Source organism: Anthonomus grandis, chromosome 17 (assembly GCF_022605725.1).
Source record: "Anthonomus grandis grandis chromosome 17, icAntGran1.3, whole genome shotgun sequence".
NCBI lineage: Eukaryota > Metazoa > Arthropoda > Insecta > Coleoptera > Curculionidae > Anthonomus > Anthonomus grandis.
In genome coordinates, this window is record NC_065562.1 from 3,782,912 (window position 1) to 3,802,942 (window position 20,031).

General features: G+C 25.5%; 1 protein-coding gene across 1 annotated transcript; it reads right to left on the reverse strand.

The window, feature by feature from the left end:
• Nucleotides 1-361: 361 nt before the first annotated feature.
• Nucleotides 362-5,535, reverse strand: LOC126746579 (uncharacterized). Its single transcript, XM_050454884.1, has 5 exons — nucleotides 4,783-5,535; nucleotides 2,493-3,541; nucleotides 2,197-2,417; nucleotides 1,624-1,911; nucleotides 362-1,365 (listed from the first exon to the last, which is right to left on the reverse strand). The coding sequence occupies exons 1-5, from the start codon at nucleotides 5,533-5,535 to the stop codon at nucleotides 362-364; spliced, it is 3,315 nt and encodes a 1,104-aa protein (XP_050310841.1).
• Between the last annotated feature and the right edge of the window lie 14,496 nt (nucleotides 5,536-20,031).

Here is a 20,031-nt window from a genome sequence, read left to right on the forward strand (position 1 = left end):
AATTAATATCTTTAGTACCGATAATTAATTCTTGATATTTGACGTTTACGTATTTCGAAATTTGCTTAAGAAGACTAGTGTGAGTTTGTATTTCAACAAAAGCTGCCATCATTCGATTAGATTTTTCGATTGACAGGCTGTCTAATAAACCGTTTAGGATGTTATCATTATGCTCAATTGCTTGTTTAAAGGGAAGTAAATCTTGATACTAAAAGTGTCCATTTGTCGTTTGAAATTTTAATGTTAATTTCTTCGTTGAAAAAGAGTCCAACTGTATTATTAATGGGCGTTATTCAGTATTGGCTGCTGGCGATCGAAGTCAATCCCAGTAACCTGCAAGGAAATGATAGGGAGATAAAACCTATTCGAAATATGGTTTTATTCTATCGAAATTAACTTTGGTTGTTTTATTCGTTTCGGGGTTTAATAATTTGGCTGAATTTAAAAGGATTTCAGTTATGACATACGGACCGTTAAATTTGTTTTCTGATTTGGATTTTATTTGTGATTCTCGGACGTAAACCTTATCACCAACGGAGAATTCGGGTTGTTTTTCCGATATACGTTGATCAAATCTTTCTTTTGACTTTTGTTTGACATGTTCTGTTCTTTGCCTAGCAACTTTATAAAAGTAGCTCATTCTATTATTTAGATCGCGGATGTATTTTGAAATAAGGGCTTCTTGATTGTAAAGTGTTTCTGGGGGTCTATTTGATGTATGGCCAAATACAAGCTCATACGGAGTAAAGCCGTGTGTTCTGTTTTTAGTGTTATTATAACAAATAACAGCATAAGGTAAAATCGAGAAGGGTTGGTCTTCGGGATGTTCGGCCAGATTTACTCTTATCATTTCGCCTAGGGTCGCGTGCAAACGTTCTAAAGAGCCACTCGATTCGGGATGACCTACACTTGAAAATGTTATTTTCGTATCAAAAAGTTGACATAGGTCTTTTAGAAGTGTGTTATCAAATTCTTTGCCAGAATCGCAATGAATTCTTAGGGGCGTACCAAAGTGTTGGAAGTAAACTAAGAGTGTATTTACAATGGTAGAAGCTTTTTTGTCTTGTAAAGGATAAGCTTGAACAAATTTCGTGAGCTCATCGTTAATGGTTAAAGCGTAGTTACGAGTTGGGTATTCAAAAATGTCAATGTTTATTCTTTCGAATGGTGTTCGGGGGGTTTCCGTAATTACTAGAGGTCTACTTAAGTTTTTCCTAACAATTTTGACTTTTTGGCAAATTTCGCACTTTTTTATAAAGTCTTCGATGTTCTTATTCATACCGCGCCAATTGTATTTTTGTCTAATTCTTCGACAAGTTTCGTTAATTCCGCGGTGTAAATTGTTTTTGCCAAGGTGGTATTGTTCTATGATAATAGGTATTTGGTCTTCATCAGGTGTAGTTACAATATTTTGACAAATTTTTAATTTGATTTCTTTGTCGGCAAAAATAAATGACATCATTTCTAGAGAAGGTAGATCTAAATTATTTTCAATGCAATAAACTTCATTTAATTCAAATAAGTCTTGATATTTAAATAAACAATAAAACAAGTGTTGGCTACAAGAATTATTGTCAAATGGTAAAGGGATTATTAAATACTTCCGGTTTTTAACTGATTTACTATTAGCAACATTAATTTTTAATTCTTGGAAATCTAAATATTCTTCAAGAATGTCGTCAATAATTTTAAAATGTAAATCTTCCATTTTGTTTTGCCTAAAGAATGTAACGATATTTTTATTTGATTTGTCTAGTAGTTGGTCATTTGTAACCTCTATTTTAGAATAATCGATTAAAGATCTAGTTTTATAATTATCAACAAATCGATTGTATTCCTCGGTTATGTTTCGATCGTCTTCTTCAGTAAATGAGGGTTGAGGGCTCGGTTCAGGGATAACAGTGTCTTCTTCTAATGCAAAAATGTTTACTTTTTTATGAAAATCTACGCATTCCTTAAGGTGATTTATTTTAATTCGAGAAAGTGCGTCAGCATTTTTATTATATTTACCGGGTTTAAATTCGATTTTAAATGAATATTCCTCGAGTTTGAGGCGCCAACGCGTTAACCTGCTTCCGGGGTCTTGAATGGACCATAACCATGTAATTGGACGATGGTCAGTAACAAGCGTGAATTGTCTGCCGAATAAATACGGTCGAAAAAGTTTTACGGCCCAAACTATAGCTAATAACTCACGTTCTATAGTGGAGTATTTAGTTTCTGCGGCACATAAGGTTCTTGATGCGTAAGCGATGGGCATATCTTTCCCGATCGGTCCTTGGGATAAAACGGCTCCGATTGCAAAAGCACTTGCGTCAGTAGTTAAGATGAACGGTTCTTCGAAATTCGGATAAATTAAAAGTGGGTCAGTGGTTAAAGCAGTTTTTAATGTATTAAAAGATTCTTGACATTCTTTACTGAAAATAAAAGGGGTATCTTTTTGAAGAAGGGTTGTTAGGGGCTTCGAGATTTAAGCAAAATTTGAAATAAACCGTCTGTAATAACCTGCTAATCCGAGGAAAGATTTTATGTCTTTTTGATTTTTTGGTTCTGGAAAATTTAAAATACATTCGACCTTTGCCGGATTAGGTTTTACACCGTTTTCTGTTATTAAATGTCCGAGATAGGCTACTTCTTTGCGTAAGAATTCGCACTTATCTGGTTGTATTTTTAGATTGGATTTTCTTAGGCGTTTAAAGACTTCTTGTAGGCGGTTAATGTGCTCGTGGATAGTAGGAGAATAGATTATGATGTCGTCCATGTAGACGAGGCATCTTTTGTTTAAAATTCCCATAAGAATATTATCCATAACTCTCTGAAAAGTTGATGGAGCGTTTTTCAGGCCAAATGGCATTCGAACGAATTCGTAGTGCCCATTTTCTACGGAAAACGCGGTTTTAGAAATATCCTTTGGGTCTATCTCTATTTGATGGAACCCTGACGCTAGGTCTAAAGTAGTGAAATATTGGCATTTACCAAGTTGGTCGAGGAGGTCTGAGATATTAGGTAATGAGTATTTATCGTTAACCGTAACTTCGTTTAGTTTACGATAGTCGATAACTACTCGCCACTTTTGCTTGCCTGAAGCGTCAAGTTTTTTAGGAACTACCCAAACCGGGGCTGACCAGGGAGATACGGATGGTCTTATAATATTTTCGTCGAGCATTTTAGAAATTTGTCTTTTAACTTCCTCTTTATAAATATGAGGATATCTATATGATTTTGTGTAAATGGGTTTGGCGTTATTAGTATCAATCGAGTGTTTAATTTCGTTGGTAAACGTAAGTTGATCACCTTCGATATAGAAAATATCGGAAAATTCTAAACAAAGTTTAGTAATTTCCTCACGTTCTTCTTCGTTAAGGTGGTCAATTCTCAATTGTTCTTTTATTAGTTGCCGTCTATCAACAGGTTCGGCTGACTCATAATAATTAAAATTATTTATCGATTGTAGATCAGGTAGAGGTTCAAAAGATAAATTCGAGAAATCGATTATTTTATGAATTGCGTTAGGGTTAATAATGGTTGTTAAAAATTCGCCCTGTTCGTTTACGTGAATAATAGCATTTGGGACTTTTACTTTTTCTTTTTCTTGACCTAATAAAATTACATCGGTGTTTTTTAAATTGCATTTTAGTTTAAAGACTTTTTCAGTACGGGGTTCTATTGATATTAAATTTTTATTTTTTATTGCTTTATTTTGAAAATGCTGATTAGTTTCAGTATCAACTGTTGGGGTTAGAATTTGAGGTAGATAAGAAGAGTTTTTAGCTAAGTTTGATTTTACTACAGGTTTTTCATCCTCTGGTGTAAATTTATACATAGGAATATCTTTAAAATTTGTCTTAAGTATTTTTGATTTTAAGTCGATAACGCATTCATAGTGTTGTAGAAAATCGAGTCCTAAAATACCATCGAATTCGATATCTAAGTTACAAATATAAACTTTACAAGGATTATCTACATTAAAAGGAATCAAAGTGGATTCTTGGATCAATATTTTTTGATCAGTAATACCTTGTACGACAATATTTTCCGCAAAGCGTTGCTTAAAACCGGCTGCAACATGATCTTTAAAAACTGAAATTCCCGCGCCTGTATCTATGAGTAATTTATATGTTTTGAAAGCATCGTAAATATAGTAAAGGTTTTTTGAGCTTACGGTGTGTAAATTATTTAAAGAAAGCTTTGTTTGGGATTTTGTTTCGGTTCGTTGATCCGCAATGTTTGGATTTGTGTTGCAATTTGCGACATTGTCTGGTCTGTTTGTTTCTGATCTGGTGGGTGGTTTTGGTTCGATATTAATGGAAAATTTCGATTTGACGTTGCTAAAGGATTTTGTTGTGTTGCCAAGTTATTATTAGGTTCGTGTTGATTTCCTATTGGCTGTTCAAATAGATTATAATCAATTTGGTTAGAAAAATCTTCGACATTTTGATCGTAATAATAGGTTTGACTATTATCGGAATAATAGTTGTACTGCTCGAGGTAGTTATCAGAATAACTATTCTCATCAAAATAATTATTTTCGTCAAAATAGTTATATTGTGAACCATCATCAAGGTTCATATGATAGGTTCTTTGATAGTTTGGGTTTCTTTGAATGACACTGGGACGATACTGGTTTTGGCTACTTTGTCCAAAATTTGGTCGTGGTTGGGGGTTAGAAGGGTTTTGAAATGAAGGTTGATTTTGTGAATATGGCCTTTAAAAATTATTTGGGTTACTATTTAAATTTGGTGCTGGGTTTCCAAAATTATTAGGTCTGGGGCTTGACTGTACTCTACATTCAATTGAAGTATGGCCAATTCTTCCGCATTTAAAACATTTTATACTAGGATTTTGCGGGCGTCTTAAGGTAGTGTTTGGTCTGGATGATGGATGTGGTTGTATGGGTCTATTTTGTTTTTGGTTTTCAAAATAGGACAATTGCAATTCTCGCCTAATTCTAGCTTGAGCTTCAAGTAAATTGTTGGGATTACTTGCACGTACTATGTGACCAATACGTGGGTCTAAACCAGTTAATAGTGTGTTTAGAGCCATCGAGTCTATTAAATTCGTTTGTGCTATTTTTTGAGGTGCGGTTAAATTTTGTTTTTGCACGGCAGAGTGCATTTTAGAGTTAAGAGTTTGAAGCCTATTAAAGAATATTAACGGGGATTCATTTGGTAATTGTTTTAATCTTTGCAAATCTTGGATTAAAGAAGAGAGGTCCCGACTATCACCAAAATGTAAACTTAATAAATGCTTAACTTCTAAATATGATAATAAATTTCTAGAATTGACAAGTTGTGCGGCTTTTCCTTTTAATTTATTTTTTATGTGAATAACTAAAAGATCGCGTTGTTCACCGACTGCCATGTTGTAAGCACAATCGCACGCATGTAAAAATGAGCCTAAAAATATTGCATCACCATCAAATTCAGGAATTAAAGAAAAAATTTCAGATAGTTTATAAGTTTCAATATCGTGAGCTGACGTATTCGCTTGTCGATTATGTTGTTCAGTTTGTTCAGTTTCGTTTGTGGTAGACATCATAATTTTTTAAATACTTTTTTCGAGATACGAAATTAGAAGAAAAAAAAAATGTGTATAAAATATTAAAATACACAAAAACAAAAAATATAAACGAATGATTCAACGCTTTTACTTACAAAAGAATCTTCTTAACCATTGTCTTGTTCTCTGCTTGTTGGATACCAGGGGCTTCACCAGGTGTTCCTTCCGTACCCTTGTTGCTGAGGACGCTGGATTACCTTAGGGTGCTAGTGGTTCTTACTGTAGCTAATATTACTCGCGAATTTGGATCAACCTGTTTTCGCGGCGTATAACTATCCGTTCCGACTGCGCCAATGTTAGATTGTGGATTTAAAAATAACTTTTTAAAAAAACTTTTATTTCAAATTACAAAAATAAAAACCGACATAGGTTTATCTTATACTAAATACTTAATTATAATGATATTTGAGCTAACAAGCAATGGCTTTTTATACAAACAGAAAATGCTGACTATCATGAGAACAATAAGATAAGGTTCTTTCCACAGTCTTTTTAAACAAACAACAGCTAAGCATAAAAGGTGCTACGCTTGCTTATTCCCGGGAACGCCTACGGATCTGGTTGAGACGGTAAACATGTGGGTTGGCCTTGGTATCGGGTTTCATGGTATATTCTTATCTAACATATATTATTCAAATTTATTTTAAAATTAATATTTAGGTTAAACAAGATGATCCAAATGATCCTTTTTAAGTTTTGGACATGACCAGGGTTAAGAAAGTAGAACAATTAATCATTATAGCATCGTCCGATTTGATTCCAATTTAATTTTTTTGAAGTCTGTTTGATGTACTATAAATTATTTTTGAAATTTTTCTGATGTATTGTTTTTAAAAAAAATAATCATATTTCACTCTATTACTGTTATCTATTATTCGAATATAATTTAAATTTACTATTTCGCATATACAAGATAGCCAAATGATGTTTTTTCCGTTTTAAACACAACCAGAATTAAGAAAATATAATAACTAATAGCGTTAACGATTGTTCCGATTTAATTTTTAGACATAATTTGATTAACCCTAAATGATTTTTAAAAATAGTTTTATGTATTGTGTTTAAAAAAAAAAAAAGTCATATCTCACTCAATTACGGTTATCTATTATTCAAATTTATTTTAAAATTAATATTTAGATTATACAAGATGACCCAAATGATCCTTTTTAAGTTTTGGATATAACCAGGGTTAAGAAAATAGAACAATTAATCATTATTGCATTGTCCGATTTCATTCCAACTTAATTTTTGAAGTCCATTTAATGTACTGTAAATTATTTTTAAAATTTTTCTTATGAATTGTTTTAAAAAAAAAAATAATTATATCTCACTATTTTACTATTATCTATTATTCGAATATAATTTAAATTTACTATTTCGCATGTACAAGATAGCCAAATGATGTTTTTTACGGTTTGAACACAACCAGAATTAAAAAAATATAATAGCTAATAGCGTTGGCAATGGTTCCGATTTAATATTAATTCAATTTTTAGATATAATTTGATTAACACTAAATGATTTTTAATGAATGTATTTTGTTTTAAAAAAATAGTCATATCTCACTCAATTACGGTTATCTATTATTCAAATTTATTTTAAAATTAATATTTAGGTTAATATTTAGTAAAAAAGTAGAACAATTAATCATTATAGCATTGCCCAATTTGATTCCAACTTAATTTTTGAAGTTCATTTAATGTACTGTAAATTATTTTTGAAATTTTTCTGATGTATTGTTTAAAAAAAAATAATCATATTTCATTATTATCTATTACTGTTATCCATTATTCGAATAAAATTTAAATTTACTATTTCGCATATACAAGATAGCCAAATGATGTTTTTTACTGTTTGAACACAACCAGAGTTAAGAAAATATAACAACTAATAGCGTTGGCGATTGTTCCGATTTAATTTTAATTCAATTTTTAGATATAATTTGATTTACCCTAAATGATTTTTAAAAATAGTTTTATGTATTGTGTTTTAAAAAATAGTCATATCTTACTATATTACGGTTATTAATTGTTCAAATATAATTTAAAAATAATATTTAGGTTATCGAGATGACTCAAATGATCCTTTTTAAGTTTTGCACATAACCAGAATAAAGAAAATCGATTACTAGTACCTATAGCTATTGTTCCAATATGATTTCAATTTAATTTTCAGATATAATTTGTTTAACATTATGTAATTTTTTAAAATATTTTGATGTATTGTGTTTAAAAAAATAGTCATATCTCACTCAATTACGGTTATCTATTATTCAAATTTATTTTAAAATTAATATTTAAGTTATACAAGATGACCCAAATGATCCTTTTTAAGTTTTGGATATAACCAGGGTTAAGAAAATAGAACAATTAATCATTATTGCATTGTCCGATTTCATTCCAACTTAATTTTTGAAATTCATTTAATGTACTGTAAATTAATTTTAAAATTTTTCTTATGAATTGTTTTAAAAAAAAATAATTATATCTCACTCTTTTACTATTATCTATTATTCGAATATAATTTAAATTTACTATTTCGCATGTACAATATAGCCAAATGATGTTTTTTACGGTTTGAACACAACCAGAATTTAAAAAATATAATAGCTAATAGCGTTGGCGATTGTTCCGATTTAATATTAATTCAATTTTTAGATATAATTTGATTAACACTAAATGATTTTTAATGAATGTATTTTGTTTTAAAAAAATAGTCATATCTCACTCAATTACGGTTATCTATTATTCAAATTTATATTAAAATTAATATTTAGGTTAATATTTAGTATAAAAGTAGAACAATTAATCATTATAGCATTGCCCAATTTGATTCCAATTTAATTTTTGATGTCCATTTGATGTACTGTAAATTATTTTTGAAATTCTTCTGATGTATTGTTTATAAAAAAAAAAATCATATTTCACCACTCTATTACTGTTAGCTAATATTCGAATATAATTTAAATTTACTATTTCGCATATACAAGATAGCCAAATGATGTTTCTTACGGTTTGAACACAACCAGAATTAAGAAAATATAATAGCTAATAGCGTTAACGATTGTTCCGATTTAATTTTAATTTAATTTTTAGATATAATTTGATTTACCCTAAATGATTTTTAAAAATAGTTTTATGTATTGTGTTTTAAAAAATAGTCATATCTTACTATATTACGGTTATTAATTGTTCAAATATAATTTAAAAATAATATTTAGGTTATCGAGATGACTCAAATGATCCTTTTTAAGTTTTGCACATAACCAGAATAAAGAAAATCGATTACTAGTACCTATAGCTATTGTTCCAATATGATTTCAATTTAATTTTCAGATATAATTTGTTTAACATTATGTAATTTTTTAAAATATTTTGATGTATTGTGTTTAAAAAAATAGTCATATCTCACTCAATTACGGTTATCTATTATTCAAATTTATTTTAAAATTAATATTTAAGTTATACAAGATGACCCAAATGATCCTTTTTAAGTTTTGGATATAACCAGGGTTAAGAAAATAGAACAATTAATCATTATTGCATTGTCCGATTTCATTCCAACTTAATTTTTGAAATTCATTTAATGTACTGTAAATTAATTTTAAAATTTTTCTTATGAATTGTTTAAAAAAAAAATAATTATATCTCACTCTTTTACTATTATCTATTATTCGAATATAATTTAAATTTACTATTTCGCATGTACAATATAGCCAAATGATGTTTTTTACGGTTTGAACACAACCAGAATTTAAAAAATATAATAGCTAATAGCGTTGGCGATTGTTCCGATTTAATATTAATTCAATTTTTAGATATAATTTGATTAACACTAAATGATTTTTAATGAATGTATTTTGTTTTAAAAAAATAGTCATATCTCACTCAATTACGGTTATCTATTATTCAAATTTATTTTAAAATTAATATTTAGGTTAATATTTAGTATAAAAGTAGAACAATTAATCATTATAGCATTGCCCAATTTGATTCCAATTTAATTTTTGATGTCCATTTGATGTACTGTAAATTATTTTTGAAATTCTTCTGATGTATTGTTTATAAAAAAAAAAATCATATTTCACCACTCTATTACTGTTAGCTAATATTCGAATATAATTTAAATTTACTATTTCGCATATACAAGATAGCCAAATGATGTTTCTTACGGTTTGAACACAACCAGAATTAAGAAAATATAATAGCTAATAGCGTTAACGATTGTTCCGATTTAATTTTAATTTAATTTTTAGATATAATTTGATTTACCCTAAATGATTTTTAAAAATATTTTAATGTATTGGGTTTAAAAAAAATAGTCATATCTCACTTAATTACGGTTATATATTATTCAAATTTATTTTAAAATTAATATTTAGGTTAAACAAGTTGATCCAAATGATGCTTTTTAAGTTTTGGACATAACCAAGGCTTAGAAAGTAGAACAATTAATCTATATAGCATCGTCCGATTTGATTCCAATTTAATTTTTTTGAAGTCTATTTGATGTACTGTAAATTATTTTTGAAATTTTTCTGATGTATTGTTTTTAAAAAAAATAATCATATTTTACCACTCTATTAGTGTTATCTATTATTCGAATATAATTTAAATTTACTATTTCGCATTTACAAAGAATAGCCAAATGATGTTTTTTACGGTTTGAACACTACCATAATTAAGAAAATATAATAACTAATAGCGTTAACGATTGTTCCGGTTTAATTTTAATTTAATTTTTAGATATAATTTGATTAACCCTAAATGATATTTAAAAATATTTTGATGTATTGTGTTTAAAAATAATAGTCTCACTTAATTACGGTTATCTCATATTCAAATTTATTTTAAAATTAATATTTAGATTATACAAGATGTCCCAAATGATCCTTTTTAAGTTTAGGACATAACCAGGGTTAAGAAAGTAGAACAATTAATCTTTATAGCATTGTCCGATTTGATTCCAATTTAATTTTTGAAGTCCATTTGATGTACTGTAAATTATTTTTGAAATTTTTCTGATGTATTGTTTTTAAAAAAAATAATCATATTTCACTCTATTACTGTTATCTATTATTTGAATATAATTTAAATTTACTATTTCGCATATACAAGATAGCCAAATGATGTTTTTTACGGTTTGAACACAACCAGAATTAAGAAAATATAATAACTAATAGCGTTAACGATTGTTCCGATTTAATTTTAATTTAATTTTTAGATATAATTTGATTAACCCTAAATGGTATTTAAAAATATTTTGATGTATTGTGTTTAAAAAAAATAGTCTCACTTAATTACGGTTATCTCATATTCAAATTTATTTTAAAATTAATATTTAGGTTATACAAGATGACCCAAATGATCCTTTTTAAGTTTAGGACATAACCAGGGTTAAGAAAGTAGAACAATTAATCATTATAGCATTGTCCGATTTGATTTTTGAAGTCCATTTGATGTACTGTAAATTATTTTTAAAATTTTTCTGATGTATTGTTTTTAAAAAAAATAATCATATTTTACCACTCTATTAGTGTTATCTATTATTCGAATATAATTTAAATTTACTATTTCGCATTTACAAAGAATAGCCAAATGATGTTTTTTACGGTTTGAACACAACCAGAATTAAGAAAATATAATAGCTAATATCGTTGGCAATTGTTCCGATTTAATATTAATTCAATTTTTAGATATAATTTGATTAACACTAAATGATTTTTAATGAATGTATTTTGTTTTAAAAAAATAGTCATATCTCACTCAATTACGGTTATCTATTATTCAAATTTATTTTAAAATTAATATTTAGGTTAATATTTAGTATAAAAGTAGAACAATTAATCATTATAGCATTGCCCAATTTGATTCCAATTTAATTTTTGATGTCCATTTGATGTACTGTAAATTATTTTTGAAATTCTTCTGATGTATTGTTTATAAAAAAAAAATCATATTTCACCACTCTATTACTGTTAGCTAATATTCGAATATAATTTAAATTTACTATTTCGCATATACAAGATAGCCAAATGATGTTTCTTACGGTTTGAACACAACCAGAATTAAGAAAATATAATAGCTAATAGCGTTAACGATTGTTCCGATTTAATTTTAATTTAATTTTTAGATATAATTTGATTTACCCTAAATGATTTTTAAAAATATTTTAATGTATTGGGTTTAAAAAAAATAGTCATATCTCACTTAATTACGGTTATATATTATTCAAATTTATTTTAAAATTAATATTTAGGTTAAACAAGTTGATCCAAATGATGCTTTTTAAGTTTTGGACATAACCAGGGCTTAGAAAGTAGAACAATTAATCTATATAGCATCGTCCGATTTGATTCCAATTTAATTTTTTTGAAGTCTATTTGATGTACTGTAAATTATTTTTGAAATTTTTCTGATGTATTGTTTTTAAAAAAAATAATCATATTTCACTCTATTACTGTTATCTATTATTCGAATATAATTTAAATTTACTATTTCGCATATACAAGTGAGCCAAATGATGTTTTTTACTGTTTGAACACAAGCAGAGTTAAGAAAATGTAATAAACTAATAGCAATAACGATTGTTCCGATTTAATTTTTAGATATAATTTGATTAACCCTAAATGATATTTAAAAATATTTTGATGTATTGTGTTTAAAAAAAATAGTCTCACTTAATTACGGTTATCTCATATTCAAATTTATTATAAAATTAATATTTAGGTTATACAAGATGACACAAATGATCCTTTTTAAGTTTTGGACATAACCAGGGTTAAGAAAATAGAACAATTAATCATTATAGCATTCTCCGATTTCATTCCAATTTAATTTTTGAAGTTCATTTGATGTACTGTAAATTATTTTTGAAATTTTTCTGATGTATTGTTTTTAAAAAAAATAATCATATTTTACCACTCTATTAGTGTTATCTATTATTCGAATATAATTTAAATTTACTATTTCGCATTTACAAAGAATAGCCAAATGATGTTTTTTACGGTTTGAACACTACCATAATTAAGAAAATATAATAACTAATAGCGTTAACGATTGTTCCGGTTTAATTTTAATTTAATTTTTAGATATAATTTGATTAACCCTAAATGATATTTAAAAATATTTTGATGTATTGTGTTTAAAAATAATAGTCTCACTTAATTACGGTTATCTCATATTCAAATTTATTTTAAAATTAATATTTAGATTATACAAGATGACCCAAATGATCCTTTTTAAGTTTAGGACATAACCAGGGTTAAGAAAGTAGAACAATTAATCTTTATAGCATTGTCCGATTTGATTCCAATTTAATTTTTGAAGTCCATTTGATGTACTGTAAATTATTTTTGAAATTTTTCTGATGTATTGTTTTTAAAAAAAATAATCATATTTCACTCTATTACTGTTATCTATTATTCGAATATAATTTAAATTTACTATTTCGCATATACAAGATAGCCAAATTATGTTTTTTACGGTTTGAACACAACCAGAATTAAGAAAATATAATAACTAATAGCGTTAACGATTGTTCCGATTTAATTTTAATTCAATTTTTAGATATATTCTGATTAACTCTAAATGATTTTTAAAAATATTTTGATGTATTGGGTTTTTAAAAAAAATAGTCATATCTCACTTAATTACGGTTATATATTATTCAAATGTATTTTAAAATTAATATTTAGGTTATACAAGATGACCCAAATGATCCTTTTTAAGTTTTGGATATAAACAGGGTTAAGAAAATAGAACAATTAATCATTCTAGCATTGTCCCATTTCATTCCAATTTAATTTTTGAAGTCCATTTGATGTACTGTAAATTATTTTTAAAATTTTTCTGATGTATTGTTTTTAAAAAAAATAATCATATTTCACTCTATTACTGTTATCTATTATTCGAATATAATTTAAATTTACTATTTCGCATATACAAGATAGCCAAATGATGTTTTTTTCCGTTTTAAACACAACCAGAATTAAGAAAATATAATAACTAATAGCGTTAACGATTGTTCCGATTTAATTTTTAGACATAATTTGATTAACCCTAAATGATTTTTAAAAATAGTTTTATGTATTGTGTTTTAAAAAAAAATAGTCATATCTCGCTCAATTACGGTTATCTATTATTCAAATTTATTTTAAAATTAATATTTAGATTATACAAGATGACCCAAATGATCCTTTTTAAGTTTTGGATATAACCAGGGTTAAGAAAATAGAACAATTAATCATTATTGCATTGTCCGATTTCATTCCAACTTAATTTTTGAAGTTCATTTAATGTACTGTAAATTATTTTTAAAATTTTTCTTATGAATTGTTTTAAAAAAAAATAATTATATCTCACTCTTTTACTATTATCTATTATTCGAATATAATTTAAATTTACTATTTCGCATGTACAAGATAGCCAAATGATGTTTTTTACGGTTTGAACACAACCAGAATTAAAAAAATATAATAGCTAATAGCGTTGGCGATTGTTCCGATTTAATATTAATTCAATTTTTAGATATAATTTGAGTAACACTAAATGATTTTTAATGAATGTATTTTGTTTTAAAAAAATATTCATATCTCACTCAATTACGGTTATCTATTATTCAAATTTATTTTAAAATTAATATTTAGGTTAATATTTAGTAAAAAAGTAGAACAATTAATCATTATAGCATTGCCCAATTTGATTCCAACTTATTTTTTGAAGTTCATTTAATGTACTGTAAATTATTTTTGAAATTTTTCTGATGTATTGTTTAAAAAAAAAATAATCATATTTCATTATTATCTATTACTGTTATCCATTATTCGAATAAAATTTAAATTTACTATTTCGCATATACAAGATAGCCAAATGATGTTTTTTACTGTTTGAACACAACCAGAGTTAAGAAAATATAACAACTAATAGCGTTGGCGATTGTTCCGATTTAATTTTAATTCAATTTTTAGATTAACCCTAAATGATTTTTAAAAATAGTTTTATGTATTGTGTTTTAAAAAATAGTCATATCTTACTATATTACGGTTATTAATTGTTCAAATATAATTTAAAATTAATATTTAGGTTACCGAGATGACTCAAATGATCCTTTTTAAGTTTTGCACATAACCAGAATAAAGAAAATCGATTACTAGTACCTATAGCTATTGTTCCAATATGATTTCAATTTAATTTTCAGATATAATTTGTTTAACATTATGTAATTTTTTAAAATATTTTGATGTATTGTGTTTAAAAAAATAGTCATATCTCACTCAATTACGGTTATCTATTATTCAAATTTATTTTAAAATTAATATTTAGGTTATACAAGATGACCCAAATGATCCTTTTTAAGTTTTGGATATAACCAGGGTTAAGAAAATAGAACAATTAATCATTATTGCATTGTCCGATTTCATTCCAACTTAATTTTTGAAGTTCATTTAATGTACTGTAAATTAATTTTAAAATTTTTCTTATGAATTGTTTTTAAAAAAAATAATTATATCTCACTCTTTTACTATTATCTATTATTCGAATATAATTTAAATTTACTATTTCGCATGTACAAGATAGCCAAATGATGTTTTTTACGGTTTGAACACAACCAGAATTAAAAAAATATAATAGCTAATAGCGTTGGCGATTGTTCCGATTTAATATTAATTCAATTTTTAGATATAATTTGATTAACACTAAATGATTTTTAATGAATGTATTTTGTTTTAAAAAAATAGTCATATCTCACTCAATTACGGTTATCTATTATTCAAATTTATTTTAAAATTAATATTTAGGTTAATATTTAGTATAAAATTAGAACAATTAATCATTATAGCATTGCCCAATTTGATTCCAATTTAATTTTTGATGTCCATTTGATGTACTGTAAATTATTTTTGAAATTCTTCTGATGTATTGTTTATAAAAAAAAAATCATATTTCACCACTCTATTACTGTTAGCTAATATTCGAATATAATTTAAATTTACTATTTCGCATATACAAGATAGCCAAATGATGTTTCTTACGGTTTGAACACAACCAGAATTAAGAAAATATAATAGCTAATAGCGTTAACGATTGTTCCGATTTAATTTTAATTTAATTTTTAGATATAATTTGATTTACCCTAAATGATTTTTAAAAATATTTTAATGTATTGGGTTTAAAAAAAATAGTCATATCTCACTTAATTACGGTTATATATTATTCAAATTTATTTTAAAATTAATATTTAGGTTAAACAAGTTGATCCAAATGATGCTTTTTAAGTTTTGGACATAACCAGGGCTTAGAAAGTAGAACAATTAATCTATATAGCATCGTCCGATTTGATTCCAATTTAATTTTTTTGAAGTCTATTTGATGTACTGTAAAATATTTTTGAAATTTTTCTGATGTATTGTTTTAAAAAAAAATAATCATATTTTACCACTCTATTAGTGTTATCTATTATTCGAATATAATTTAAATTTACTATTTCGCATTTACAAAGAATAGCCAAATGATGTTTTTTACGGTTTGAACACTACCATAATTAAGAAAATATAATAACTAATAGCGTTAACGATTGTTCCGGTTTAATTTTAATTTAATTTTTAGATATAATTTGATTAACCCTAAATGATATTTAAAAATATTTTGATGTATTGTGTTTAAAAATAATAGTCTCACTTAATTACGGTTATCTCATATTCAAATTTATTTTAAAATTAATATTTAGATTATACAAGATGACCCAAATGATCCTTTTTAAGTTTAGGACATAACCAGGGTTAAGAAAGTAGAACAATTAATCTTTATAGCATTGTCCGATTTGATTCCAATTTAATTTTTGAAGTCCATTTGATGTACTGTAAATTATTTTTGAAATTTTTCTGATGTATTGTTTTTAAAAAAAATAATCATATTTCACTCTATTACTGTTATCTATTATTCGAATATAATTTAAATTTACTATTTCGCATATACAAGATAGCCAAATGATGTTTTTTACGGTTTGAACACAACCAGAATTAAGAAAATATAATAACTAATAGCGTTAACGATTGTTCCGATTTAATTTTAATTTAATTTTTAGATATAATTTGATTAACCCTAAATGGTATTTAAAAATATTTTGATGTATTGTGTTTAAAAAAAATAGTCTCACTTAATTACGGTTATCTCATATTCAAATTTATTTTAAAATTAATATTTAGGTTATACAAGATGACCCAAATGATCCTTTTTAAGTTTAGGACATAACCAGGGTTAAGAAAGTAGAACAATTAATCATTATAGCATTGTCCGATTTGATTTTTGAAGTCCATTTGATGTACTGTAAATTATTTTTGAAATTTTTCTGATGTATTGTTTTTAAAAAAAATAATCATATTTTACCACTCTATTAGTGTTATCTATTATTCGAATATAATTTAAATTTACTATTTCGCATTTACAAAGAATAGCCAAATGATGTTTTTTACGGTTTGAACACAACCAGAATTAAGAAAATATAATAGCTAATATCGTTGGCAATTGTTCCGATTTAATATTAATTCAATTTTTAGATATAATTTGATTAACACTAAATGATTTTTAATGAATGTATTTTGTTTTAAAAAAATAGTCATATCTCACTCAATTACGGTTATCTATTATTCAAATTTATTTTAAAATTAATATTTAGGTTAATATTTAGTATAAAAGTAGAACAATTAATCATTATAGCATTGCCCAATTTGATTCCAATTTAATTTTTGATGTCCATTTGATGTACTGTAAATTATTTTTGAAATTCTTCTGATGTATTGTTTATAAAAAAAAAATCATATTTCACCACTCTATTACTGTTAGCTAATATTCGAATATAATTTAAATTTACTATTTCGCATATACAAGATAGCCAAATGATGTTTCTTACGGTTTGAACACAACCAGAATTAAGAAAATATAATAGCTAATAGCGTTAACGATTGTTCCGATTTAATTTTAATTTAATTTTTAGATATAATTTGATTTACCCTAAATGATTTTTAAAAATATTTTAATGTATTGGGTTTAAAAAAAATAGTCATATCTCACTTAATTACGGTTATATATTATTCAAATTTATTTTAAAATTAATATTTAGGTTAAACAAGTTGATCCAAATGATGCTTTTTAAGTTTTGGACATAACCAGGGCTTAGAAAGTAGAACAATTAATCTATATAGCATCGTCCGATTTGATTCCAATTTAATTTTTTTGAAGTCTATTTGATGTACTGTAAATTATTTTTGAAATTTTTCTGATGTATTGTTTTTAAAAAAAATAATCATATTTCACTCTATTACTGTTATCTATTATTCGAATATAATTTAAATTTACTATTTCGCATATACAAGATAGCCAAATTATGTTTTTTACGGTTTGAACACAACCAGAATTAAGAAAATATAATAACTAATAGCGTTAACGATTTTTCCGATTTAATTTTAATTCAATTTTTAGATATATTCTGATTAACTCTAAATGATTTTTAAAAATATTTTGATGTATTGGGTTTTTAAAAAAAATAGTCATATCACTTAATTACGGTTTTATATTATTCAAATGTATTTTAAAATTAATATTTAGGTTATACAAGATGACCCAAATGATCCTTTTTAAGTTTTGGATATAAACAGGGTTAAGAAAATAGAACAATTAATCATTCTAGCATTGTCCCATTTCATTCCAATTTAATTTTTGAAGTCCATTTGATGTACTGTAAATTATTTTTAAAATTTTTCTGATGTATTGTTTTTAAAAAAAATAATCATATTTCACTCTATTACAGTTATCTATTATTCGAATATAATTTAAATTTACTATTTCGCATATACAAGATAGCCAAATGATGTTTTTTACGGTTTGAACACAACCAGAATTAAGAAAATATAATAACTAATAGCGTTAACGATTGTTCCGATTTAATTTTAATTTAATTTTTAGATATAATTTGATTAACCCTAAATGGTATTTAAAAATATTTTGATGTATTGTGTTTAAAAAAAAAAGTCTCACTTAATTACGGTTATCTCATATTCAAATTTATTTTAAAATTAATATTTAGGTTATACAAGATGACCCAAATGATCCTTTTTAAGTTTTGGACATAACCAGGGTTAAGAAAGTAGAACAATTAATCATTGTCCGATTTCATTCCAATTTAATTTTTGAAGTACATTTGATGTTCTGTAAATTATTTTTAAAATTTTTCTGAAGTATTGTTTTTAAAAAAAATAATCATATTTCACACTATTACTGTTATCTATTATTCGAATATATTTTAAATTACTATAATCTATAGCTATTGTTCCGATATGATTTCAAATTAATTTTCAGATATAATTTTTTTAACCCTAAATGATATTTAAAAATATTTTGATGTATTGTGTTTAAAAAAAATAGTCAGATCTCACTCAGTTACGGTTATCTATTATTCAAATTTATTTTAAAATTAATATTTAGGTTATACAAGATGACCCAAATGATCCTTTTTAGGTTTTGGATATAACCAGGGTTAAGAAAATAGAACAATTAATCATTATAGCATTGTCCGATTTGATTCCAATTTAATTTTTGAAGTCCATTTGATGTACTGTAAATTATTTTTAAAATTTTTCTGATGTATTGTTTTTAAAAAAAATAATCATATTTCACACTATTACTGTTATCTATTATTCGAATATAATTTAAATTTACTATTTGGCATATATAAGATAGCAAAATGATGTTTTTTACGGTTTGAACACAACCAGAATTAAGAAAATATAATTAATAGCGTTAACGATTGTTCCGATTTAATTTTAAATTAGTTTTTAGATATAATTTGTTTAACCCTAAATGATTTTTAAAAATATTTTGTTGTATTGTGTTTAAAAAAAATAGTCATATCTCACTTAATTACGGTTATCTATTTTTCAAATTTATTTTAAAATTAATATTTAGGTTATACAAGATGACCCAAATGATCTTTTTTGTGTTTTGGATATAACCAGGGTTAAGAAAATAGAACAGTTAATCATTATAGCATTGTCCGATTTCATTCCAATTTAATTTTTGAAGTTCATTTGATGTACTGTAAATTATTTTAAAAATTTTTCTGATGTATTGTTTTTATATTGATATTTCACACTATTGCTGTTATCTATTATTCGAATATATTTTAAGTTACTATAATCTATAGCTATTGTTCCGATATGATTTCATTTTAATTTTCAGATATAATTTTTTAACCCTAAATTATATTTAAAAATATTTTGATGTATTGTGTTAAAAAAAATTAGTCATATCTCACTCAATTACGGTTATCTATTATTCAAATTTATTATAAAATTATTATTTAGGTTATACAAGATGACCCAAATGATCCTTTTTAAGTTTTGGATATAACCAGGGTTAAGAAAGTAGAACAATTAATCATTATAGCATTGTCCGATTTGATTCCAACTTAATTTTT